This window comes from Leptosomus discolor, chromosome Z (genome assembly GCF_034619465.1).
Source record: "Leptosomus discolor isolate bLepDis1 chromosome Z, bLepDis1.hap2, whole genome shotgun sequence".
Classification (NCBI taxonomy): domain Eukaryota; kingdom Metazoa; phylum Chordata; class Aves; order Leptosomiformes; family Leptosomidae; genus Leptosomus; species Leptosomus discolor.
In genome coordinates this window covers 24,784,057-24,811,702 of record NC_141419.1, presented here as the reverse complement: position 1 = coordinate 24,811,702, position 27,646 = coordinate 24,784,057, and the positions used below count along the sequence as shown (strand labels likewise).

Here is a 27,646-nt window from a genome sequence, read left to right as displayed (position 1 = left end):
TTCTCATCTACTCTGCTTTGCTGTCAAAGATGTGGAAAGCATTCACAATGGCAAACTTAGAAAGCAGAATGGCATACTTATTGAAGTGAACAGAGCAAAATGTCTATGGTCTAGATTTGTTCACAGTCCAGCAATGTATAGAAAGTCTGTGAAAAATAGGAGGAAAAAAAAGAAAACCATGTTGTGTTACTTTAACAAGTACAAAACAATCATTTAAGATTTCCAGACTTCTATTTACTCTGCAGAACAATGAATATGTATTACAATCTCAGTTTCAAATGCAGCCAGACCTCATTTTTATTTTGAACAAACAACTACAGAAAAAATAGTTCAAGATGTTTCTGTTGTTATATTCCCCTTTTAAAGCATCTAGAAGTTAGGGGAAATAAATTAAATGGAGATAAAATTAAATTAATATAGTAACATTTTAATATTATCCGTCTTTTGTCAAAAGTATTACAGTAGCAGGTTTAACAAACCAGCACATGTATCAGTTATTTTTTGTCTTGCATTGGCAGACAAAATCCTGTAACAAGGAATAAAATAAACAAATTATTGAATTCTCACAAGGAAACTATACATAGCATTCACACTGAAAAAAAGAGCTCATCCAATAAGTCCTTAATGGTTAGGAATAAAATCATAAATGAAGTAAGAAAAACCAAGAAAAGAGCAAAGCATTCATTCCATAGGACAAATCGTAATTAGGTAACTGAATCTAATGAAATCTGTGGAACGGATTTACAGAAAAAAAAAATATGCAGAACTATTGAGAGATAACACTGGGCAAGAATAGTTTATTTATCCTAATGATTTTCAAGCATAAATGTTAACAGCAGATCATGTGTAAAAATACACAATAATAAATAGCTTATATAGTAATGCACCTTACTGGATCTTCCTAGTGAAGAGGCATAGCAGAAACTCTTTAAGAACACACTCTTCTCACATTCCTCTGTGGAGATATTCAGCACCAATTACATGACATTTCTGAAGCCCTCACACCTTTTCTACAGACTTTACTGGGTTTTTTTTCTCCAATGGTTATAGAAAATGATTACAGTTGTTTAGAAAGGTATGAGCTAGACAGCCTAAGGAATTACTGCTATTAACAGCGGGAAAGAATGTGCAAGCATATGCCTATGTGGATAATTATTAAATAATTTACTGAAGGAAACAGATATTAAATAAACACAGCACTTTTTGGGATCAGTCTTTGTTTGCAAATCAAAACCGTAATTAACAGCACAGATTATCAAGATTGTGCTCCCTCTGCTGGTTAATTCACCCTATAGCAATAAAAATAATGTGTAAAAAAAGCCCAGATTGTTGTGTTGCAACTCAACAGCCCAAAAAATCTGAAATCAAATTATATCATTAAAGAAAACCCTTACACACAGCCAATATCTTACACATCACTTCAAATATCACCTTAGCTCGTTAGAACTGAAGTAAAAGCATCTTGCAGTTCAAAAAGATGTTTCCTATCATTCCACCTTGTTTTGGGTGCCTAGTTCATAGAAATTCCATCTCCCTCAGATTTAGAAACGCAATTAAACATTTCAAATTCTGAATCATTGTAAGAAGATGCTGTTAATTGGATTTTTAATTGAAAGCTCCTTTTTTCTCTGCCTCATACAAAATGCCATCAGCAATTGAGCTGCAAAGCAGCCTAGATCAGAGGAAGACTTGGGCTGGAACACAGGGTTTGGCAGCCCACCTGATCCAACCCCATGCTCGTGGCAGAGCTAACTCCACGCTTCAGTCAGGATGCTCAGGGATGCTCAGTCCTGCTGTCTCCTGAGTATCCCCAAGGCTGGCAACTCTGCAACCTCTCCAGGTAACTCATTCCTGTACTTAATCACCCCCATGGTGAAAAACTTCTCATGGCATATGCAAAATATTTCTTAGATCCAAATCAAGCACAATTCAAAGCCTCAGTATAATCAAATGGCACATTTGTAACAAAACCCCGTAAAAAACAGTTTACCAAAAATCACATGATCTGATCACAATTACTACTAGTCACAAGCAGCATATTTCCTGGGCAATGCAAATGTCACTGGCAGCTTGAATCACCTGAAAGAACCAAAGACCATCTTACTTTTGAATTTTGAATTTTGATGGTATAATACCTATGGGACTCTGCATTTCATCTGAAGCTGACAAAATACACTCTGTAAGTATTTATACAGCATATAGCAGATCCCCTGACTTTTTATTTCATGAAGCACAAATAACGTTCATGTATCCACAGGTTTTCTGATTACCTCTCCTAGAGAAATAAATTAAATACAAATTTTAAATGTCAGCTTCTGACAAGGAACTATTTAAATGATCTTTAAGTGGCATGAGTTGTAGTAAACATTACCATATTAGTACAATTACCTTTAGTTAGCAAAAATGGAAAAAATGGCCAATTTTATTTATTTTGCTCAGTATGGAGCTTTAGTTTTGTAGATGAGCAAGATAAACACCTATTGTTATATACAGATTAGAAATGTAAACACTTTCCACAATGACTGACTTCAGAACTGATGCCGAGTATTAGCAAAAAAAAAAAAAAGCAAAGAGCCAGTGTGACAAAGAGCGCTACTGCCCCCTAATGAGCCAGGCCACAAAAGCTCCTCTAACAGCATTTGGTGTCTTTCCTGAAAAAACTGAAGTTACTATATTAATGAATTATTTTTAAAAAAAGAAATTAAAATATTTCATGAGAAATGAAGACAATCATTAAGAACACATACACTAAATTCATTCCAAATTTCTGTGCAAGAGTCACACACAAAAGTCTGGGGAGAAAAAAAAAAGAAGTATCTAGAATCTAGGATTTTCAGGTAACAGTGCACAAAGAGATGATGAAGATGCAAAATACAACACAGAAATTACGCTCCAACACTTCTGCCAGTATATAAGCAGATATTAGCCAATCTTAAACCTATTCTGTACTAGGATGGAATCATTCAGACAAAAAACTCTGTAGTTATCTTCACACCAACCCAGATTTTTAAATTTAATGTCTGCAGTGTGAGAGCATCAGTATGCTTTTCTTGTTTCACTGTTCTATCTAAATGTCCATTACAAGTCTATTCTAGGCTTGTAATTATTGCAAAATAATTCTGATCTTGTTATCTAACTATATCCACAAAGAGAAATACAGAGGAAACAATCAAAAAAATCCACTTTCTGAATTCTGTTTGTAGAGGAAAGAGGTGAACTTTCTCTGCAATGTGAAAGTTCCATTTTTTCCTCATTTCTTTAAAAATTGTTTTGCCACAGAATTGAATCTGTATGCAGTGCTGCCCAATGCAGCTCGGACATAAAATATTGTCTGTTTCCTGCATTTGCATTTCGAAAACAACAAATTGCAGTGAACTGCTGCAAAAATGCAACTGCTGCAGGTCCTGGTGAGAAGCACAAACATAAGCTGTGTATTCTCTTTTATTGTATCATAAATCAGAAATTCCATTCCCATTAGTAAAATTACTGTGATTTACATGCAATGCTAAAGCACAACTAAGTTCTGTTTTTTCCCCTCAAATCTTTTATACTGACTTTTTCATGGATAAGCATTCTGACAGACACCACAGAAGACTCCAATTTCCATTAGAAAAAATAAGGTTAAAAGCAATTCATACGTTTAATTTAAATCAATTTTTAAAATGCTAGCTAACAAAAGATATAGATTTTATTAATAAAAAATTATCTTCACTAGTCGATTTTGGCACTGAAACGCAACCAGTCAATAAGTCCTTGAACTTTACCTTAAAACCTCCAGATACCAGCTTTCTGTGGCCTCACATACTATGTAATCATTCATATAAATACATCATTAGCACAAAAAGGTTGCAAGTGATGAGTAGTATCTTACATAACTATACACACGGTAGAAGGCTGCAGGCTAGTAGGCATTAAAAGTAGAAGAAGTACTAATCATATGCTATGTGATACAAGTAAATTATCTACAAAGATATTTTAGAGACCTAAAGTAACCATATTCCATTACATTCTCTATTACATTACAGACTAAAGAGCTGGTATCACAGCCCTCAGTCTACCTAACATGTATGCTATTACATCAGTACTTCACAACGCCAAGCACTCACTATTAATTTTATGAAATATAAAAATGAAAACACTGGCAAGGCTAACGACAAGCAAGAGTTCCTACTGATGCCTCCAAACTATGACCATACGGCCATCAACATAACTCAATCAAACTCTGCCAGACATGTACTTCTTACCTTCGAATCTTCATTGCTCACGCCCAGCTCTAGCACAGCTCGAGGAGACTTCAGCTTCGCTTGCATGGACTCCGCCATTTGAAGATTAAGCTGCCATCCAACTGTTTCAAGCTATAAAACATAAATTTAGATTACAATCAGATGGTACAGAAGCACTCAGGTCAACTTTCAGTATTATGAACAGTCTGTGTCAGTGAACATGGTCAGGCTCTAGAAATGTTAAGCACTTTTATACAACGCACATTCTGCAAATTCTCCTGGACTCTAAGACAGATTTGCTTCTCTCTCTTGCCAAATTCATCAGTTCAAACTGCCTGTGACCACCTGAAATAAAGGTATTTCATATGCCTCAGATCTCCTGGAACCAATCCATAAAACAGAAATAAGGATGCAAAATAAGGTAGTTTGCCCTTTGTTGTGGAAGTTTATCAGCAAAGTTGCAGATTCAATTTTATTTCATATTTATTCTTCTTTTAGGAAAAAGAAAAAAAATAACAATAAATGGTAAACCAGCTAAGAATGGTAATTTCTTAATCAACAGATCTACTTACGTGTGTTCTGCTATATACAGATGTTAATGACAAAAATAATTCTGTGCTGCTTTTTAAATTGTTGCTACTGAAAAGCCAAAAACCAGTTAAGCATGTGAGCAACAGAATTTTTAATAGAAAACTACACAAAAACACATTCCAAATTGCTTTTTAATCATTAACCTAAAATTATATTCAAACATTATCAAGGTACACCTCATGCATAAATGAAGTATGCAAGAACAGAACTACAAGTCTTTCACAAAGTAACCTACTTGGCCTTCTTGACTAAAGAAAAATAGAAATACAAAGTCTTACCATCTGGCAAGTTAATTTGCATACATGTCCTTTTTAATCTAGTCTCTCTTCTCTGCTAGTAAAAATTGTGGCTGACTTGGTAAAAGTGAAAGCATACCACATCTCAGTTAATCTCTTCCCAGTCCAACAATGCAGCTAAAATCATCCACAGCACAAAGCCATCCCAGAGGCCCTGTACTGTGAACGGCAAAGAAGCCAATACATGCCCTGTCTCCCACAGTGACAGTAATCTCTAGTTGAAAGACAGGTGAGAAACTGCATGTCAGAAACATCTTCCATGGGCACAGCTCAAAGACAGAACTTCCAAAATTTATTCCAGCTACATCATTTACATTTACACATTAATGTATCTTATACTGCATTTCTTTGTATATTGCACCAATAGTATACCAATTATGTAATAAACACTGAAAGCCACATGACTAAGCATACCAAAAGGAAATTACATATCATGATCTATTAACCACCACTGCCAGCCCAAGACGGTTAAGGAGTTTAGCCAAGGCCAAACAAACTTAACGGAAAGATACAGACAGCCTCAGACCGACTTTGTGTACAGCTACAGGAACAAGACAGTAGGAAGAACTTCAGCAGGTCAGCCTGCAGTCTGTCAGCTGATCTGCAATAAATGCCCCTATTCAGGCTTCATTCTGTGGTAAAAATAAGGAAGTTTACACATTAATCAAATCAATGAAACCACACATACAAACGGACACAGCTAAAATGCTGTAAAACTAATCTAGCTCATTTTGTGGTAGGCATAGCCTTAGTAACAGTGACTTCAGCCTATGAGCTGAAGGTGCTTTAAAAGACAAGTTTTATAAATTCTAAAAGCAGATAAATTTTTAATCATAATTCTCTGTTTTGATTTCCTCTAACCTGATTACATATTGTTTGATGAAAATAATAGGGCATTGGCCATCCCACCCAAAAGTACAGCACAATCCAAAGTGGACTGTGTGCATGTGCTCAAGTCAATCACACTAATGAACAAGTCTGTTAAGTCCCTGTGCTGGCCAGTACCTGGAATCTTCCAGCAAATTACACTTGAATGACACGGCTGGAAAACATTTTTCTCTTCACAAACTTCAATAAAATTAAGTAAAGAAATTAACTCTGGTTCTCTCAGGAGTATAAAGATCTTAGCACCTTCCCTTATTCCAGGTTTTAGATCAAGAAAGAAATTCAGTTCAGTTACAGAACCCTATCAAAATTGCTAATGGTCAACAGAAAAGGACTCAAATGCTGCCTTATGGACTACGGTGGGAGCAGCCTGAAGCAGGTGACAGGAAACAGTACCAGCAGTTTTGACAAAACACCTAAACACTAAGGTCAAACATCCAGACAGTGAGCAAGCTCTGGAATACAGTGGCTCTTCATACTGCAGTCACCAAAGTTCAAGCCCCGCACTCCTCAATTTAGAAAGGACTTTCTATCAGTTACTTAAACAGTTTATTACAGTAGTACAGAAACCAAGCCTTACACAGGCTACCAGCCTATCCAGGATTATAAAACAATGACATTAGAGACAAGAACAATATCCTAGGAAGCCTGACTTTTAAGACTTTTCTAAAGCTGTTAAACAGTGTACTGCATGTAGCATGAAAAACAAACCATCAAAAGTAAAGAAATTCAAATTTATGTGTTCTATTTCACTTTCAATACACAATCATCCAGGAATATTGCAGAGGGCTCAGAACAAATAGAATACATGTAGCAGCATAGTGGCCAGAGTTTATAGCTGAACAGCAGACGTAACTCCTTCTTAATATTGCTTTACCTTAAAATTACTTTATTTTTCTGTATGATTCACACGTCTTTTCCATTTTAAATATAGTTGTATGAGAACAAGTTTTGATTAACAAACAGCATGCTGCCTAAGGCTTCAGAATGGTCTGACTACCTATTTTCTTGAAAGAAAAATGTAACATGTATTTGGCTATGGTTGTGTTTACTCAGAAGACAGTCAACATCCCGAAATATCAATTAACCTTTTGCGAGTGGTGACATGTTGCTGCATGGCATTTGTGTCAAGGCACACTATTTGGTAGCAACGAAGTGGAACATATTTTAGGGCCAATTTTTTAAAAAATTAAAGGACTGTGAAGTTATTTTCACTTCTGATATAAAACTTGTTATAGAAAACAAAATGTCGGGAGAGACTATATGGTGCCAGAACCTGCCATGTATTACCTGAAAAGCATTGGGGCGGGGCGGCGTGCGGCAGGGGGCAGTATGTCTCCATAACTAGCACGAAAATAAAACCATGTTTTTAGTTACTGTAGACTTCTAGCTTCTTTTTGCAATTTCTTATCAGCAGTTTAGAAACATGCAAGCTACCTTGTCACTGCAACAATAAATACTGTTGAAAATATACTACTAGCATTGTTCTCATTGGTATCTTTGGCACTTACTTAACCTCGGGGTTACATTTAGAAAACAAAAAACAGGTGCAAGCTGAAAAAAAATAAAAGGAAAAAGCATAGATACCAATTAAAAGCAATAGTAAGCATGTATGAAAATGCTTAAGATCTGCTCCATGAACCCTACGGCAAATGATTCAGAGCAATGAAGATACGAGGAAGCTTTCCACAACACCTGCAATCCTCAGTTGCCATGTCCATTTTGTCCACTCAGGCTTCTGAAGAGGATAACACAACAGCTGGGACTAACAGACATGGAAGAACCTATGCACTTCCCCCTTCCAGAGCTCAGTACCAGCTGTAGAAAAGATAAGGTGTTAAACCTGCTAAACCAGCTCTGTAGCCCCTACAAACATAGGGCTTCTCAGTGGCCATCCACACCTGTCCCAGGGGCATATCGACACTAGAGAGCTGCCAGTTCCCCTAATATGACAGGGTATGACCCTTCATCTGTAGACCACTAACACTATTACAGGTACATCAATACACCACCTCTGGTCTGTCTGTGATGAAGTCTATGATATCCACAGTCATCTTCCTCTGGTGTAAAACATGGGAGCTTCCAACTCATGCCCACTGTCCTGTCCACCAGACTACTTTCCATACGAAATAGCGGAGTGCAGTATTTTACATGTTAGGACAAAATCATCAGCAATCTAATGTAACTATGGTAAAATGTTTGGTTGAAAGTCACCCTCTGCAAAAAGCCCATGTGCACTAAATGTCAAGTCAGCTTTCACAGCTTATCTGATATGAATTTTAAGCACTATCTTCAACCAAATAAAGCATTTCATATAGCCAAAATTAACATTCACGGAATCCACCATTTCTCTCATTACAGCCCATTACATTTTTACATACTCTTTCTTGTATATTTTCACTAGTTCCTTACCTTCATTTTTGACTGCCCATAAACACTACTACAAATTAAACCAAAACTGAGAGGAAATTCAAGAAATCAGACAAACATGACAAGTTTCTGTATTAGTTGTCAAAAAAACCAAAATATTTCTCCTTTCTCAACTACGTAAAGGTATTTATCTTATATTCTTTAATGAGAAATCAAATAAATGTTCTGAGGCAAAGAAATTTAGGTTAAAAACGTCAAGGAGAAAACAATTATCTTAGCTATACAAGAACTAGTCTATCAGACCCAAAACCAAAGGACTATGACTTTGAGAGTGACAGCAGACTGGATGTCCAGAACACACATGTTGGAGGGCTCCAACCTGAAAGACCAAGAACTGAGCCCAAGTGACTGAGTAACTCATTCTGAAAAAAGTTTTGGTAAGGACCTTAACGTGAGAAAAGAAAAGTAAGTGGGAATACTGTGAAGAAAGGGAAAACTGAAAGTGGAAACAGAATTTCAGAAAATATGGAAGTACCTGAAGTGTCTTCTTAATGCCTCCAACTCTAGCCGTCCAAAACCTCTGGAACAGTGTCCAGTATGTTTAAGGGAAGAGAAAGAAAAAGAGGTTTAAATGCTCATTCAGCACTAAAGCAGGGAAAAGGGATATTTTTTTATTTTTGACTTAAGTGATATACTGAGATCACATCTCCTGTCTGTCTCTACATCCATGAAGACTGGAAGCTTGTTTTAATTTTAAATGGAAAACCAGAATTTTCATATAAATTACCCAATTCTAGACGCTGAAGCTTTCAGGTCATCTAACAATACAACAAATCATTACAGGAACTACAGAAAATCAGTATTACTGCCCTCAGAACTCACAGATGTGGCACAAACAGCTTACTTCTCACCACAGTACAAGTAGGGTACCATAGTACCATGCAAACCACCTTCTTGTCCATCAGTAAGCCATGATTTGGCATCTATTTGTCCCTTAGAAAGTGCTGTAACATTGACCTCAGAAAAAGTAGAAGTAACAATGAGTAAACAAAGCACTGAACCTGCAATTATGGTATGGAAATACTGCTTGGACATGAAATCAAGGTAACTGAGGTTTTTATAACTGCCTGACATTTAGACAGTTATGAAATAGCCTATCACTTCACAGCTCAAATTTAACATATTATGAAGATCTAATTATGTACTCAGATTCTTGCATTCCATTCGCTTGGCAAGATTTTCTGCTTTCAGAACACCTAGCTTTCCCTAAATAGAGTAAAATACTATGTGCTTCACTTCTATGTAATACTAAAATACAAAATTGTAGTATTCACAATAATTATATTCAGAACACATACATGAGTCCTAACATGTGGACAAATGCAATTAATCAGCATTATAGGTTAATTATGATTTAACAAGCCACTATAGATAAACTGGCTACAAGAAAGGTTCTTAAGATTCTGGCCCATCCATTATTAGCCTCTCAGATAAACAAATGACTGTAAGCATTTCTACAAGGAGGGAGAGAAATGCTGATTAGCATTTAGCAAAGAGCAAGAATATGAGTTCTCAAAATTAGAGTTTCATCTTAAAGTCTAAAAAGTCAGAGAAAACCAGACTTCTGAGTTGAACTTGTTGACAAGTCTGATGGGCAGAGAATTCAGAAGCAATTCTAAATTAGTAGCAGTGTTCTGTACTTTTATGTACAGGGGGAAAAGAGCTTATGAAAGCCCTGGATGGGAAATGAACACATAGCATAAGCAAACTAGCACAAGCAATTTGTGAAGTCTACTATTACAATAAATGTTTTCAGTATTGTCAAAATGTAACTGATCAAAAAAAAGTGGCGGCATTACCACTACATTTGATAATGTTCAAAAATAAACTTTACAATAACATAATTTTTCAATTGTATTATTACAATTGGGTACTTCTCCCATTGTCAATGGGTTAGGGTTTAGTTTGTCTGGTCTTCTTTTAAAAAGCAACAACATGTGCCTTTTTAGACAGCAAAAGGTTTTCCTTACCCTGAAGTTGCTAAGGTGCTGTTGAAGCCTTCCAACATGAGTGATGAGAATTTTAAAGCAAACTCAGCTTGTAGTCCATAGTCAGAATTAAAAAAACAGTAAAATAACCTTCAAAATAACTAGGTCACATGTTGTAAATATTGAGAACAACAACATATACCAGGAAATTATGGTATGATACTAAATCTTATTCATCTAGTTCATAATGCACGTATCAGTTCAGTTGAACTGGCCTCCCTCTAGTAACATTACTAACTTGAGCACAGCTGAAAATAAATCTTAACATCCCTTCTGAAAATTCAAATCTTGGCACAAAACTGAGTGCTTCTAAGAATACTGCTTCTTGTGGTATTGGTGGTGCTGAAGGACTTGATTAATATGGACATCCCTATTCTTCGCTGCCAGCAGCTCCCTATGGTACAGAATGCTGGTTTAGACTATCATAGTCTCCTGACTTTGAGTCAATACTCAAAGAGCCACTTCAGGGTAGTTTAACTGCACCTATAGTTACTTTCCTCCACAGGCAGCCTGATTAATTTGAGGACAGGCTGTAGCAGTGTAATTGCCTTCATTTTTGTGAGGTTTTAAAAAATTGCATAATAGAAGTAGAATGCCAAAAAGAACTTCTTACTGACTGATGCTTTACAGGTACCACAGAAAATAAGTCTTCTGTTAGGCAGAAGACTAGCAAACTATTTCAGGTAAAGTAGGATGGTTACAGTAACACAGAAATCAGTTTGCTCCACTGGTATACAGGCCCACCCATTTGATTTTCAAATACTTTAATCCTTATTTTAAGTGGCCATTCAGTTCATAATAATCTGGTATTTGTGATAAAGGTTACTGCACATGAGATTATGCCTTTCACATACTGAGAAAAAAACTACACACTTGTTTCTACAAAGCTTTTTCTGTAAAAAACCAAAATATGCAAGTGTAATGGCACTATTTTTCAGCGGTACACTCTCCTCATCTGTTTCTACCAAATGTGGTATATCTGTAAGACCACTGTATCAGCTTACACACAGCAGCTACCCTTAGAAGAGTTTACCTTCATTACACCAACGTTGGAGTTAAAAGGCTACTTAATGTCTTAGTTAAAAGGCTACTTTAATTCACAGTGTAAAGAAAATACTGAACACTTAAGATTCCAAAGTCTAAACTTCTACTATTATAGTATTAACAGTGAATAACTAACACTATAGAAGAGTGCATAATAGGGGGATAAAAACCCAGCAGTCAGCCCATTCTTGAGGAAGTAATTTGATAGCTGGAGAAATAAGGTCCAAGAACTACTCTTGAATAGCACCAGTGTGAGCAAAAACTATTACATACTTTAAAGATGGAGCCTGATAAATTCAGAAGGTGCACTATATGATGTGGCTACTTGCAGTAATAGGGAAAATCAACAACTCTGTGTCTCTTCCCACTTGCACCTTCAATCAGAACCTATCCGCCGCCAAAGGCAAGAATAACAGAAAGAGAAAAAATAAATCCTGTTCTAACAAATGAAATCAGAACTTTGTCTTTTTAATCAAATACTAACTCACCCATTTCAGGTATTTTTCCCTCTAATTTGAGAGGCATAGTCCAACTTTAAAGATGAAAACATTTCCTGGAATAACCTGAAAGAGCTATTTATGTCATTTAAGACATTCATAGTATTACTGTCATTTGTTAGTGAAGTGAGAGATAATGGGATATGAAAGATAACATAAGAAAAAGCTTTGCTGAAGGTATTACAATAGTATATATCACACTGACAAAACATTTAAGAATGTTTTCCAACTAACAAAATATTTTGAGGAAATAAGTAATCCATAACTTAAGAATTTTCTTCTGGTGCAGATCTTTCACTTAAAATACACTTCAGTTCTAACCAAATAACGTAGAGGAAAATTAGTATGGCTGTCCTTTCACTCAGTTTAATTCCTGAAAGATTTACTCCTATAGTCCCTCCACTGAAGACCAATTACTCCTCATTTAATTGCAGAAACAGAAGGTCAGAATACTCATGTTTTAAAGTTTGGCGGTCTTCTCCCCTCATCTTTCGACAATCGAATTAGTCAAAATATACTAAGTCATAGTTACATAAATGAATACCTGTCACTTAAAGAAAGTACTGCAATACATATATATGGTTTTAATAAATTAACTATCAGTTTTGTATGGATGGGAGAGGACTAAAGGTGTATTACATGTTAAGAAAAACACTGGTCTTCAACACACTAACTTCAAACTTGTGTAGTCACACCAACATAAAACCGGAGCAAACTATTGTCAGCTCTCAAAAATTTACAGCCTAAGATGCCAATTCTGCTCTTCATCAGCAAACTCAGCATTGCAGAATCAAAACTCCAAATTAGATATGGAAATGTCATATTTTCCTGTTGTGATGATGAAAATAGTTTAGGTAAGAAGCCAAGAGAAGGATGACAAAACATGTCTGACTGTGAACTCCTTTGAAAATTCTCCCTAGCTGCTTAAGAAAAGAATGTTACTGCAGAGGAGACAATAGCAGGATGAAGTCAAAAGTGTACTCAATATACCAAACAAATATCAACACAGAAAAAAGTGCACATTTTAAAGAGGAAGGCAATGAGTGACAGGCACAATTTACCAAATATCACAGGTAGGGTCTTCATCACAGAAATATTCTGTAATCAGGAAGAGTGTTTCCTTTAAGATAAGCCACAGATCAAACATCAGTTTCCGACTGATGGGAAACTCTAGTACCAGGGGAGATGACTGCATAAACACACTGATTTCTATTCTCTACTGTTGCTACTGACTTCAATTGTATTAAGTAGCATGAATATTTTTGAAGGAAGTTCTGGATGTTGCACCTTCTTTTCAGCAGCCCTCACTGTAACGACTGCTCCACGGACAAGGAAGATTGCAGTGAAACAGCTCAATTTTCACACTGATTGCATAAAATTTCTGACTACAGCCCTCTACCACATTTTGAATAGTAAGAGAAAAACCTGAGGGTATACAGTATTTCAAAATCCGTCCCCCTACTGTGCAAACATACTCAACTTCAATACAATTCAGCATCCCCACTTTATAAATGGATTAGAGAGGCATTTTGAGGTTTCAGTGAAAAGCAGTCTTCAATGGCAGACTTAAAATCTGTATCACTCAATTTTTATCCAGATATGAGTCACAAATTGAATGACCAGCATCTTCAGCTGACAGTACTAAGCAAATCTTGCAATTAAACCCAAGACTTGGAGCAGGCACCACAAAAACAGTATGTGACTATCAATAAAACCTTACATACATCCACCTATATGTAAAACCATATCAGGATAATAGGGTTGGTTGTGGGTTTTTTTTCTAAAAAGCGTGAAAGTCATAACACATATGAATAGCCAAGTCAAGCAGAGGTTGCACAGTCAACTACAGTGGCTCTTACTAAATTTTAAGACTGGACTGTCACAACCTTAATGAGAGATTCGCAATGTATCTTTGTCATGTGGTCAGAAGAAAATAAACATCACTGGATGGATCTTACCTATCTAGTCAAAATACTAGGATGCAATGCCAAATCCAATTCTGCTTTAATCTCACAGATACTGCAAGATCATCAGCAAACAGACAAAACAAAACAAAAAGGAAAACAGTAACTACATTTTTCACCAGTAGACAGGAATAATCTTCTAGGCTCTTAAGTAGTACCACATGCTATGACTGTCTCTAACTAGAAAATAGTGGTAGTTGTAATGTAAGAGCAAGGAAAGGGTTGGATTCGGTCAGGCAGACAGACAGTGAATTTAGAAAATCCTGTAAAAAGACTGACTAAATAGAACACAATTCCCAATGAAAAATATTCTGGAAGTTTAAAAAACAAAGAGAAACTATTTATGTGGCTTTGTATCTTAGCCTCAAAAGAAAGCACTGTAAGACCAATGGACTGAAGATAAATTGGGCCAAAGACCCAGTCAAGTGATTAAGCCAAGTGAGTGGGATAGAGGGGCACAGGAAATGCATCATGTTTGCTGTGAAACTCTCTGATCCCTCACCACAACTTTCCCTAACGATATCAGTAACTTTAGAAGGCAGAAAAAAAAAAAAATAAATAAAATGAGGAACAGTAAACAGCTTTGTAAACTGTGAGTTTCAGGTTGTAATTAACGCTATAAAAAGCAAGAGGAGCAAGCTAAAAAAACAGTACTTCAGTTACCTCTCAGAAAGGATTTGAATATTAAGTGTATAAAAAAAAAAAGAGAAAGAGGTTGACATTTAACTCTAAAAGAAAAATCTGCACAAATTATGTACTCAAAGCCATCTTATTTGGTGATTATGTAAGATGAATTAAGATTCTTCATCCAAGATTGGCTGTCTGCTGGATGGTTAATTTCCCGACTTCCCATTTTTGTCTGCAAGGATAAAGTCCTATTTCTCTTCAGCAAACTTTCAGACTTCTTCGTTCAATATTCAAACCAAAACCTCTTACACCTTTAATCTTTGAATTTGAAAAAGGAAAAGACACACACCAAAAAGTAACAGTGTACTTCAAAAGGGAGGAAACAAAAGAAATAATATGACATGAAATTGGTAGAGCAAGACTAGAGCTAAGAAGCAACAACTTCAAAAGACTTTTCCCTAATTGAAGTTACTACAGGTTTTCATCTTTACATGTATTTTAACTGATAAGCAGCTAGCTTGAAAGCAAACATAAAGGGACTGTATGAGAAACATTAGAAACAGTATTCAAGTTTCGAAAACCCTAGTACTTAGGGATTCACTTTGTGCAAAAGGCAAAAGTGGTGTTGTGCTCTCTCTCCAAGAAATTTGTGGACACAGTCACAGTAAAAATATGCACCAGTCTAACAAGGACTTATATGGAAAAGTCACAGCTGACTAGCTCTTTTATCTAGCAGAAGACTATATAACAAGATCCAATGGCGCAAAGAAGTTAGACAGATTTTAATTAGAGATACAGCACATGTTTTCATTAACCATAAAAAATATCCCAGAAATTACCTGTCATTTCAAGCCTTGAAATCACAACCAGACTACTGTTTCAAAAGCTCTTTTACATATTGAAGAAAACTTACGGTTTCTATTACACAGGAAGTGACACAAGATAAGCATGGTACTCTTTTATAACCTTAAAAGATGCTATTTTGAATGCAGGAACAAAACAAATGTTTCAGATGTTTTTAAACATTCTCAAAATACACCTTCTTCCAACCTTTACCATTTACTCTTTCCTGGTAGAAGACAGGAAGAAACTTACTAAAAAAAAATCCTCAAGAAGTAGTACGTCAAAATAGTGATCAATTAAAACACCTGCTAAGAAAGCTGGGTGAGTGGAAGATTAAACAGACTCTGTTGTGCTACAGCTGGCTATTAAAATAAATCTCAGTAGGTGTAAAACTGTGGTTTTACTACATCTTCCATCATATGCGTTCGCTTTGTCACCGTTTGTGATGGCACCATATAATGCATGCTGGTTCACAATTCTTTGTGACAAAGCCCATAGGTACAACAGTCTTTGTGACCTCTCTGTCACTGTAAGAATGACTAGTGGATCAGACAGTAACAAGAAATGGAAAGATTCTTTCTGTTTAAGTTGTATTCTTCCTCATTTTGCATTTCTTCTGATATCGGAAAGAACTTTTCCCCCATACCACACAAACATACCATGCCAATTCTCTTTTTTTGTCATAATCACCACGGATGCATGTGTTTCAGAGTATTTTTGTAGATTTGCCAGCATTTAGCAGAGGGAATTTAGCATATTCACTTTACATATATACCCCTTAGCAAGGAGGCCAGTTTCTGAGAAAACTACTTTCAGAGGTTTTCCCATATGGCTTCAAACAGCCAGTCAAGATACAGAATTGACAGCTCTGTCAAGAATTTTAGGTACGTAATTTCACTAGTTGCATTCCCACACAAGCATCATTAAGTAATGCTGTCTGAAGGCTATAAAAAAACCTCTCCTGCTTGGCAACACAGGACTCTTATCTTTTTTGTTACATATATTTTAAAGATAACTCTGAATAGTTTTCTAAAACAAGAAAGCTATGAGGCATTTAGCTTGACCTGCCTTTAAAACAGATTTACACAGAGTACCAAAAAAGATACAGAGAACATAATACAGGGGGAGGGAGAAGGGAAGAAAGGCAACACAACTGATGAAAAATTTCCATGAGAATCCAGAGTGAATGCTACTAAAAGCTGGTTCTTCATAGAGAGGAAAAAATACATTTTTAATCTGATCAATACATGTCCTGATTTCTAAAGTGATACATTACCAAACAAAGACCTAAATACTGTGCCCAGGTGGCCAAGGTGGCCAACAGCATCCTGGCCTGTATCAGAGATAGTGTGGCCAGCAGGAGTAGAGAGGTGATCGTGTTCCTGTACTCGGCACTGGTGAGGGCGCACCTCGAATCTTGTGTGAAGTTTTGGGCCCCTCACTACAAGAAGGGCATTGAGGTGCTGGAGGGTGCCCAGAGAAGGGCAACGAAGCTGGTGAAGGGCCTGGAGAACAGGTCTTAGGAGGAGCAGCTGAGGGAACTGGGGTTGTTTAGCCTGGAGAAGGAGGCTGAGGGGAGACCTTACTGCTCTCTACAGCTACCTGAAAGGAGGTTGTAGTGAGGTGAGTGTTGGTCTCTTCTCCCAAGTAACAAGTGATAGGACAAGAGGAAATGGACTCAAGTTGCACCAGGGGAGGTTTAGACTGGACATTAGGAAATATTTCTTTACTGAAAGAGGGGTCAAACATTGGAACAGGCTGCCCAGGGAAGTGGTGGAGTCATCATACATGGAAGTGTTCAAAAAACGTGCTGATGTAGCACTTCAGGACACGGTTTAGTGGGTATGGTGTTATTACATCAATGGTTGGACTTTATGATCTGAGAGGTCTATTCCAACCTAATGATTCTATGATTCTATATTGTCACTGACCTATCATTCTAGAGGCCAATTTAAGGATGCATTCAAAGAAAAAAATGATACGAATACTATCACTCTAGTTGACTAGGGCTGTATTATACAGCAGAAATTATATAATAAAGGGACTGTCATATGAGTAAAGATTCAAAGAACCAATTAATGCAACAGGAGAATATACATAACTAATAACCCTGTGCAGAAGACTACCCACAACCCAGTGAAGAAAAATGAAAAGATGAAGTAAGAAAATAAATACTATTAAATAGTACAGCTGTAGTTCAACTCTACAGTTTTTCACTTCTCATTCTTTTCTCAAGACAGTAATGCCCTACCAACTAAGCAATCTGCAACAAAAAAATTCAAAGACCTACATTCAAAAAAGAACATTTTTTTCTCCAACAGTTAGAAGTAGTGTTCAACATACCACAAAAAAATTCATCTAATCAGTATTCTGGGAAATACTTGTTCTGTTGCTCTAACAAACTCAATTTGGCTTGTCACCCTAATGAAGCTATCAGCCAGCGCATTATCACCTCATCTCTTGCACAGAACTGACAGATCCAGAACCAGAATACTAGTTTTTATGAAGTTGTAGCTTGCAGGCAAGGAGAGAATCTGGTTTAAGAGAAACAACATCTCAACACAAGCAAAATATCTGCAAGAAATTACATCTCACAATAACTAGCGGTCCAAGTCCTAATCTGAACACTGCTGCAAGCCAAACAATGCAGTGGCCTAGTCCCTCAAAAACAGCAATGAGCCAAATTTACATAATTTTATGAAATAATAATCCTGGACAGTCAGCTACCCACTAGTTTTGGCCATCAGTTTATCAGTCCGCAGTTCTTCCTTCAATTTGCACAATGTGCAAACCAAACCCCAAATGCAAAAAAGAAAAAACTGTTGACCATTTTATATTCTCTTAAAACAGAAACGTGTGCACTACAGAAAACAGACTTAGTGACAGCATTTCAGTACTTTCAAAATACACAACTTCTAAGATGCCAGGAGAGACTCAGAATTATTTGCCATTTGGATTTTAGCAAAACACTTTAAAATGAAAATAACATTCTGATTAAATTTTTCTTAATTACATTGCAAACTATCTTGCACACAGTTGCCCTGAACACTGTCTCATGCTGGAACAGAACCATCAAGATCTCAGTAATACTAACCACAACCCTGATTCTGCACTCAGATCCAGATGAGCAATCCTATGGAAACACCCACTAAAGCCATTATAAAGAAAATTCAGAGTTGGTAACTGTACAGAAAAGCACATGGCAAGCAAAAGTGTACAATATTCACACATACTCTGAATTCTAAATTAATATGTCATCCTGCACACCACCTGAACAGGTCAGTAAAAGCCCCTACCAAAATGCAGTGACAACAAAAAAGTCCATACATATTTTTGAAAGAGCATTAACAGGTAAAACTCTGTATTCATAGAATCATATAATGGTTTGGATTGGAAGGGACCTTTGGAGATCACTTAGTCCAACCTCCCTGCCATAGGCATAGGGACATCTGTCACTAGAGCACATTGCTCAAAGCCCCGTCCAACCTGACCTTGAACTTCCAATGATGGGGCATCCACAGCTTCTCTGGGCAACCTATTCCAGTGTCTCACCACCCTCACTGTAAAAGATTTCTTCCTTATATCCAACCTAAACCTATCCTCCTTCAGTTCAAAATCATTGCCCCTTGTTCTGTCACTACAGACCCTGCTAAAAAGTCTCTCTCCCTCTCTGTCTTATAAGCCCCCTCTAAGTATTGAAAGGCCACAACAAGGTCTTTCTGGAGCCCTCTCTTCTCCAGGCTGAACAACTCCAACTCTCTCGGCCTGTCCTCACAGGGGAGGTGCTCCAGCCCTTGCATCATTTTCATGACCCTCCTCTGGATCCGCTCAAGCAGGTCCATGTTTTTCTTGTGCTGGGGCCCCCAGAGCTGGAGGCAGCACTGCAGGTGGGGTCTCCCCAGAGCAGAGTAGAGGGGGAGAGTCACCTCCCTCAACCTGCTGGCCACGCTGCTTTTGATGCAGCCCAGGATGCGGTTGGCTTTCCGGGCTGCAAGTGCACAGTGCCAGCTCATGTCCAATATTTCATCCACCAGTATCCCCAAGTCCTTCCCTGCAGGTCTGCTCTCCATCCATTTATCCCCAAGTCTGTAGTGATACCAGGGATTGCCCCAAGCCAGGAGCAGGATCTTGGACCTGACCTTGCTGAACTTCATGAGGATCACATGGGCCCACTCCCCAAGGTTGTCAAGGTCCCTCTGGATGGCATCCTGCCTCTCTAGCAAATCAACTGCACCACTGAGCTTGGTGTCATCCACAAACTTGCTGAGGGTGTACTGACTGCCACTATGTCATTGATGAAGACATTAAACAGTGTTGGTCCCAGTCCAGGCTCTTGAGGGAGACCTTTGTTATAAAGTCACCATATAAAGTATTAATATTCCAGGCAAGCCCTTATCATACCTTATTCACATTAGTTTCTTCCTTCCACAAATTTGCAGATGTCACAAAACAGAGGAACAGCTGATACACCAGAGAGTTGTGCTGCCATCCAGAGGGACCTGGACAGGCTGGAGAAATGTACTAACAAGAACCTCATGAAGTTCAACATGGATAAGTGCAAAGTCCTGTATCTGGGGAATAACCACCCCAGACATCAGTATATGCTGGGGGCCACCAAACTTGAAAGCAGCTTTGATAAAGAAAAACTTGGGGGTCATGCTGGACACCAAGTTGAGCACAAGCCAACAATGTGCCCTAGCAGCAAAGACAGCTAATGGTATCCTGGGCTGCATTTAGGAGGTGTTATCGCCAGCAGACTGAGGGAGGTGTTCTTTCCCTTCTACTCAGCAACAGTAAGGCCAAATCTGGAATAGTATTACCAGTTCTGGGCTCTCCAGTACAAGAGAGACATGGACATACTGGAGAGTCCAGGAAAGGGCCATAAAGATGATGAAGGGACTGGAGCTCCTCTCCTGCAAGGAGAGGCTGAGAAAACTGGGACTCTTCAGCCTGGAGAAGAGAAGGCTCAGGAGGACCTCGTTAAATGTATACAAATACCTGAAGGAGGCTGCAAGGAGGATGGAGCCAGGGTCTTTACAGGAGTGCCCAGTGACAGAACAAGAGCCAATGGGCACAAACTGAAACACAGGAGGCTCTGCCTGAACACAGGAAAACACTTCTGCACTTTGAGGGTGACCGAGTACTGGCACAGGTTGCCCAGGAAGGTGGTAGAGTCTCCACCCTCTGGGATGTTCAAACACTGTCTGGACACAGTCTTAGGCAACTGACTCTAGGTGGCCCTGCTTGAGCAGAGAGGCTGGACCAGATAACCTCCAGAGGTCCCTTCTAACCTCAACCATCCTATGGTTATGTTTCTGACAATTATCACAACAGAACAGTCACGTTATTTTTATGTACCTAATACTGTTTCTGTGAGAGAAGTGAATAGCACAAATCATTAACTTACACACAGCCATGAAAGCAGCACCTATACTGAGGACACATTTACAGGGTCAACTGTTTTAAATGTTATACCTGTATATACATGCTGCAGAAAGTATTAATAATTGGATACGTATCTCTTTTTTCAAAGAAAAAAGCTAATATAATCTCTAAACCAATCCAAAAATCTAAATTGTAAATCTAATCTAACAAGACAGCACTTTGGTCTAAGTATTTTTCAGGATTCTAACTTTAATTCAAGCTGTTGATGAAAGTTTACAGCAAGTGGGCTGCTGTAACAATGTATCACAAGTAAGAGAATGTTTTGGCCATTTCTCAAGGTATAGAAAGATAATGCAGCAAATATGTGCTGATACACAATTACTTACACAATATAGAAGGGAATGATGAAGGGATCACACAGTCATCTACTGCATTTACAAGACATTACAAGGAGATTCATAAGATTATAAGGAGATGGCAAGTTCTTCTTCCACTATTCCATGCAATTTTTTAAAATATTTCACCTCTGTGTGCTTTGTTAGCAGAATAAATACTTTGTTTAGCAATTTGTTCTGTGAATTGAGGCTTTGCATTAAGGAAAGTTCTCTTGAACCTCAAGTTTTTCATTCAACTCAAGTCTGCAGGATTAAGATGTTTTCAAAACAGAGAAAGTAAATTCAAATTCAAGCTCAAATTACACCTTAGAGACTACACTCCCACTCAAACTGATACTCAACTTGTCATCTAGGCTAGGAAAAGAAAAAAGGGGGGTGAAATGATGATTTAAGCATACACCTATATTTAAACCTGCTTTCATGCTAAAAAACAAGTATGGTGCACTACAGTATTTTGGCAGTTGCTGTTCGGCAAGCTTAACTACAAACAACAGTTTAAAACTGCTTAGTATGAGATCTAACACACCAGCAAAACACTATTCCATTATAGGAGATCATGGTGAAGTCACAAAGCATCTCCAAAACTGTAACACACAAAAGTATGTTGCAGGGCTCACAAAACTACAGACAAGAAACAGAGCAATGTCATCCCCAAAGTAGGTCACAGAAGGACCACAGGTGTGTACGATACATGCTCCAAATAAAAGAGGATCAAAGGTGGCTTTATTCTTTTCTCATATGCTGAGGACTGAGCAGTAAAATACATATTAGTGTATAGGCTGAAAAAGTTCTCAGACAGCTACTTTGTAGTGTATCTTCAGAACTGCCTTCCATTCTGTACATATATGCTGTATTCTGAAAAGTTAGCCTTGTAACCCTCCGTGATTTTACTTTCTTTTCAAATTACTCACCTCCTCCAATGGATAGTCACACTCGCCTACAGAGTCACTGTATTGCTGACCATTTAAACTTTGGGACTTGTATGCTTAGCATTAGTAAATATTATCACAAGAAGACAGAAGCCCAAAATATACTGTTTAACTCAATTATTATTTTTTTTTTTTGCATACTTACCTTATCAGTCATTGGCTTGGTTAGGTTCATTATAATTTTGCACATGAAAATTCTACAAGTTTGTTGTCTAAAGTTACTCAGTTTTACAAAAGATCAAGTTTAAATTCTTTGGAAAAATCATCTGTGATGCAATTCTGAATACCTCCACAAACATACCTCGTCTTCTCAAAATGTACATTTTACACCTAAATAAAATTCTAGGTTTATTCAGGTGTAAACCTGCTAGTATAAATGATGTTGTTCTATTTCTATCAGTGTATTGTGTACCTTACATATAAAATTTATTTTCTATGTATATTTTACTGACCAAATCATAAAGTAACAAACTGAATCTTATCCCAACAAGATATATAGCAATGATAAAAATAAAGCATGAAGAATGGGGCAGCGTTCCACAATTCTTTTGAACCATTTGATCCTGGGTGACACTGATGTGTCCTGTATACATCTTCTAATGCAGCTGAAGGCTTATCCCGAATCAACAGAAGGACACTGTCATACCTTCTCTTAGATGTAGACATTTATGCCAATGAGACTTCCACAGCTCATACTGAAGTGGTAACAGGCACACATGAAACAAGATTATTATGCCATCACAGAAAAGTATCTCAAAATCATGGTATCCCACAAAATGCACCATCCAAGCAGCTTACAAAATTAAAGCTAGATACACTTTAAGTACAGAGAATCAACAGGCTGATGAGCTAAACCACTACAGGTGTTCATGAGCACACTCTAGCCTTGCCCTACTTTAAAGCATGCTCACAAACACCTCCCTATGGTATGCAGGCCACATTACTTTACATGGCTAACAGTTCACATACAGTCAGGTTCCAAAGGTTACAGAAGCTCAGCTAACATGTAACATGTCTTTAAGACAATGGGACTCCAGTGCCCAAATCACATTTATCTACTACCTAGTAAGTACCCTTTTTAAATTCCAGTACCTTGGCTCGTCATAAGATTGAAATCCTTCCTTTAAAACAAACCTACACAGCTTTATTCTCTCTCAGAAAAAAAGTGTTACCTTCTGAGGGGTCAAAACCCTCTGCCTGAACTTTTCAATTGTATCTTGACCTGCAGCCACCCACGCACTGGCAAATGCTTCAGCTTTGTCTTGATCCAGGTGAATGCTTTGCAGCTGTTGTTGCAATGAAGCAGGCTTCAAATTATGATAGACGGCCTGTTAAAAGGAAAAATAACTGCTGTTGTTGAGTACTGCTCTACAAGCTGTGCCAGATATATTCTACCACAGATGGCCACCATGTTCAGATAAGATTTTTACTAGCAACTCCACTACAGGACTGCAAGCACCCTGTTCATCTTAATCCTCTGACTGAGAAAATAGAAAAGTGTAACTATCTGGATGATTTCTATCTCAAAATGCAGTATTACAAATGACTCTTCTCAAGATAGACTAACTATGAAAAAAAGTATATACAAGCTAGATCTGAGTATATGTATATGTTTCCACTGTACATAACGCCGAAGCAGCTATCACTGGAAAAACTCTGGGCTCTGAAGTCAATTATGACCACGAAGAAAGGACAACTTTTCTAAAACTAACATGTGTAAGACAGGACAAGATTCAAATCCCACAAGAGACTATCAGCACGCATGCCCTCTGCACAGGCTACACTTGCATGAAATGGATAGGTAACATCATAGCTATGACAATTTCTAAGGAAGTTACCATATTTACTTGGCAATACATTGGCTTCCCAGCCTGAGTAGTGGCAGATAGAACAACCAGAAAACCTTCTCTGTTTATAAGATATTTAGCTCTACATCAGGCAGTCACCTACTCATTCAAATACTGACCCTTTCAGATACGGCAACAAAGCTGGTGAGGGGTCTGGAAAACAGGTCTTATGAGGAGCACCTGAAGGAACTGGGATTGTTTAGCCTGGAGAAGAGGAGGCTGAGGTGAGATCTTATTGCTCTCTACAACTGCCTAAAAGGAAGTTGTAGTGAGGCTGGTGTTGGTCTCTTCTCCCAAGTCACTAATCACAGGACAAGATGAATGGTCTCAAGCTGTGCCAGGGGAGACTTAAGATTGTATATTGGGAAAAATTTCTTTACTGAAAGCGGTTAAGACATTGGAACAGGTTGCCCAGGGAGGTGGTGGAGGCACCATCCTTGGAGGTGTTCAAAAGACATGTAGATGTGGTGCTTAGGGACATGGTTTAGTGGGGGGCTTGGTAGTGTTAGGATAATGATTGGAACTGATCATCTTAAAGGTCTTTTCCAACCAAAATGAGTCTATGATTTTATGATTCTATACTAGAACCACATCAGGTGCATCTGTTCACCCAAGCACAGACTGCTGTTGTGCACAACAGTTTTCCTTAAGTGACACGTCGTGATTTAAGCAGTGCTCAACAACACCATCTAACATTTTCTTTGCAGGAATTAAAATGCATATCTGGCTTGCTTACGATAAATAAAAGGAAAGACTACATCTCAATTATCAACACTTCTCTCAGAGTCATGCCGAGCTCGCTCCCACCATCTATATTTACATTAGCTGGAAACTCACTCCACAAATGCAACGAGTCCAATCAAAATCAGGAAGGTATGCAAACAAAGCAATAAAATCACACACCCAAAACATACATAATACGCTACATTTTCACTAATTCCTTTTTAACTTGACTTTTACATTTTGAAATGTACAATTGGATAAAAAAATACATTTACCAATTCATAATGATAAAAACAAGGTACCTGTTCCAAAATGAATGATATAGTTTCAAGAACTAGATGAAGATCCTGCTTCTCCAGCGAAAAAGCTATTTGAAGTTTTTCCTCCTCTTCTTCACTGAAGCTACTTTCAGCCTGAAGCACAAAAATGGTTGTCCTGACATTCCATTTAGCAACCAAGAACATTCATTCATCAAAACAAAAACTTTCTCCCAATTTCTATAAATATTGTGGCTTTCTGCCTGTTTCTAAATAGAAGTAACAAAGCAAAGCTCTTTTCCAACAGAAAAATACAATGCAACTCCTCTCACTGAAAATAAAAATTAAAAGTCAACAGTATCACATGAGAAGAAGATACCAGGATTACTTGAAATACATCACAAGAAAATGCCTTCTCTTTGCACCTAAGAGGCACTAAATAAACATTTTTCTTTCAACCATCAGATCATCTCCAATAACCTTTTATAAATAAAAATAAGAAAAGTACAAAGTGCATTACTTGAACTAGACCCCAAAGAAAACAGAAGGCAAAACTGTTGTGAAGTTAGTTACACACACTTCTTCCACCCTGGATACTCTTCCTACAAAGGAAATACAGGTCTCATGTATGCTTATTTTCACAGTCAGATTTGAATCTACAGCCTAATGTATTACTGAAGATTACTGAGAACGTGCTGCACTTTCAAATACAGCCGTTATTATTTGTTATACCACAGCAAATTGAATAGTAATTTCAATGCAGATACTGCCATCTTTCAAAATGTAATTACTAACACATCTACGCTACAGACATCAAAACACCCTATTTAGACCACTTAGCAATCCAAAAGTGCAAAGCTACATGAAAGAAACAATTCAGCTGTCATAATAAACAAAATGAAGCAATTACACAAGAAGTTCAATGATCACCATGTTTGTAACACAAGTATCGAAATGGAAATATTATTTGAATCATTAGCTGCTAGAAGGAAACGTGAAGCCCCGAGTACCTGCTTCGTTAAGGCAAGTAAGTTTAAAGTTTCCAGCAATTTAACATGCCCTAGTCAGATACTTTGGAAAGGCCGACAAAGCGATTCACAAGACTGACCGAGTGGGCTAAATTAAAAAGACTACTCCAGCTCACGTAAACGTTGATTAAAACGGTGATGAGCTACTAAACTGCTATTGAGTAGTAAAAAAAATCCAAACCAATGGAAAAAAAAGAAAGGTTGGTGACTTTCCAGTTACCAATGACTTAGTATCTATGCAAAACAATTGAGAAAACCCTCTGCAATAACAGCAGCATTTCAAGCTAGTAATTTCGGTAGGAAAATCAGTAATTGAATCAAATAATCAAAACAATTCTTATAGTCTCATAATTATGACCTTTAATAAATCTGTATTTTCTATCCATGCTGTTAACTTGTAAAATTTTACAATTTAGTTTGTGTATATATACGCGTATAGAAAATTAATTCTGCATTTCTTTTTGTATTTTTCTAAACAAGGGAATAAAGAAAATCTGACACTGAAAGATAAAGAAACTCAACAAAATAATTTCTGGTTTAGCATTTATCTTACAGTTTCCCCTGCAATATTTATTCCCAAAGTTAGATTTAGTCTCCATTTGACTTTTCGGTGCTGTGTGACAAAATTGACTGCTGATTTTATTTCTTTATTTTTTTATTTATTCTGCAATTAAAAAAACAAAACAAAACCCTTCCGTAAAGATGACAAAAATATTCACTTAAAGTTATGGACTTTATTTTTAACTTCAATTCCACAGATGGCTTTGGCTGATGGACATACAAAAATGGAAAAAAAAAAAAAGCATTTAGTGTTTCCCTTGTGAGGGCAAGAGCAGAGCTTGTGCAAAAAGCCAAGAACTTGCATCTCCTCTGAGACAGTTCTGAGAGGTAGTGACTAATGAAATTAATATCAAAACTACTTAAAAAAAAAAAAAAAAGGGGGGAGGGGGGGGGCGGGGAGTAATCGTCCCTTAGCAAAACAGTGCCGGAACTGTCCCCAAAATACGACTACGTGGCACTTGGCCAGAGGAGCGACGCGGCTCCTGCCGGCCGGGCTCCGCTCCCCTCCCGCCCCGCCGCAGGGAAGGCCAAGCTGCCCGCGCTGCCCAGGACGCGGCGGAAGGGCGGGCAGGGAGACAGAAGCGGGACTCGGACGGTCGCTGTACTTCGAGTACACCGGCACCGCGCATCGCTGACCCGCTCCTGCGGCCGCAGCGGCACCAAAGCGCCAGCAGGGCCCGGCTGAGCCCCGGCCCGGCCCGCGGCGGCCCAACGCCGCTCCCGCACAGGCGATACCCGCGCTTCCGCCGCCTGCCGAACGCGGCCCAGAGCGCTCCCCCCGCCCCGCCGCCCGCCCCGCCAACCTTCAGGTGCAGCTTCTGGAGAAGGCGGGACAGCAGCCGCGGGAACCGGCCGGCGTCCACGGCGTTGAGCAGCGACACAGCCCGGCGAATGCTGCGCGGAAGGAGAGGAGCCGGTCAGGGGGCCCCAGTCCCCGCCGCGCCCCGGCCCCGCGGCGAGGCCCTGCCCCCGACCCGACCCGATCCGACCCGACCCGTCCCGTCCCGTCCCGTCCCGCTCTGCTCTGCTTTGCCCTGCCCTGCTGCGGCCGGTCAGCGCGGGCAAAGGCGGGAGAGGCGCTACCGCCGAAGCAGCCAGTACCTGTCACTCTCCGGCACGACGAGCGCCGCCAT

The 27,646-nt window shown here is 38.4% G+C and overlaps 1 protein-coding gene across 1 annotated transcript in view; it reads right to left on the bottom strand.

Annotated features, from left to right (window-relative positions):
• The window catches only part of COMMD10 (COMM domain containing 10), a 114,012-nt gene extending 86,366 nt beyond the window's left edge, over positions 1-27,646 (bottom strand). Inside the window, exons 1-5 of the mRNA XM_086479755.1 lie at positions 27,615-27,646; positions 27,317-27,407; positions 24,970-25,080; positions 23,270-23,425; positions 4,245-4,355 (exon numbers count right to left, since the gene is read on the bottom strand). Of these exons, the coding sequence (XP_086335881.1) occupies positions 4,245-4,355; positions 23,270-23,425; positions 24,970-25,080; positions 27,317-27,407; positions 27,615-27,646 (501 nt within the window). The remainder of the gene's footprint in view (positions 1-4,244; positions 4,356-23,269; positions 23,426-24,969; positions 25,081-27,316; positions 27,408-27,614) is intronic.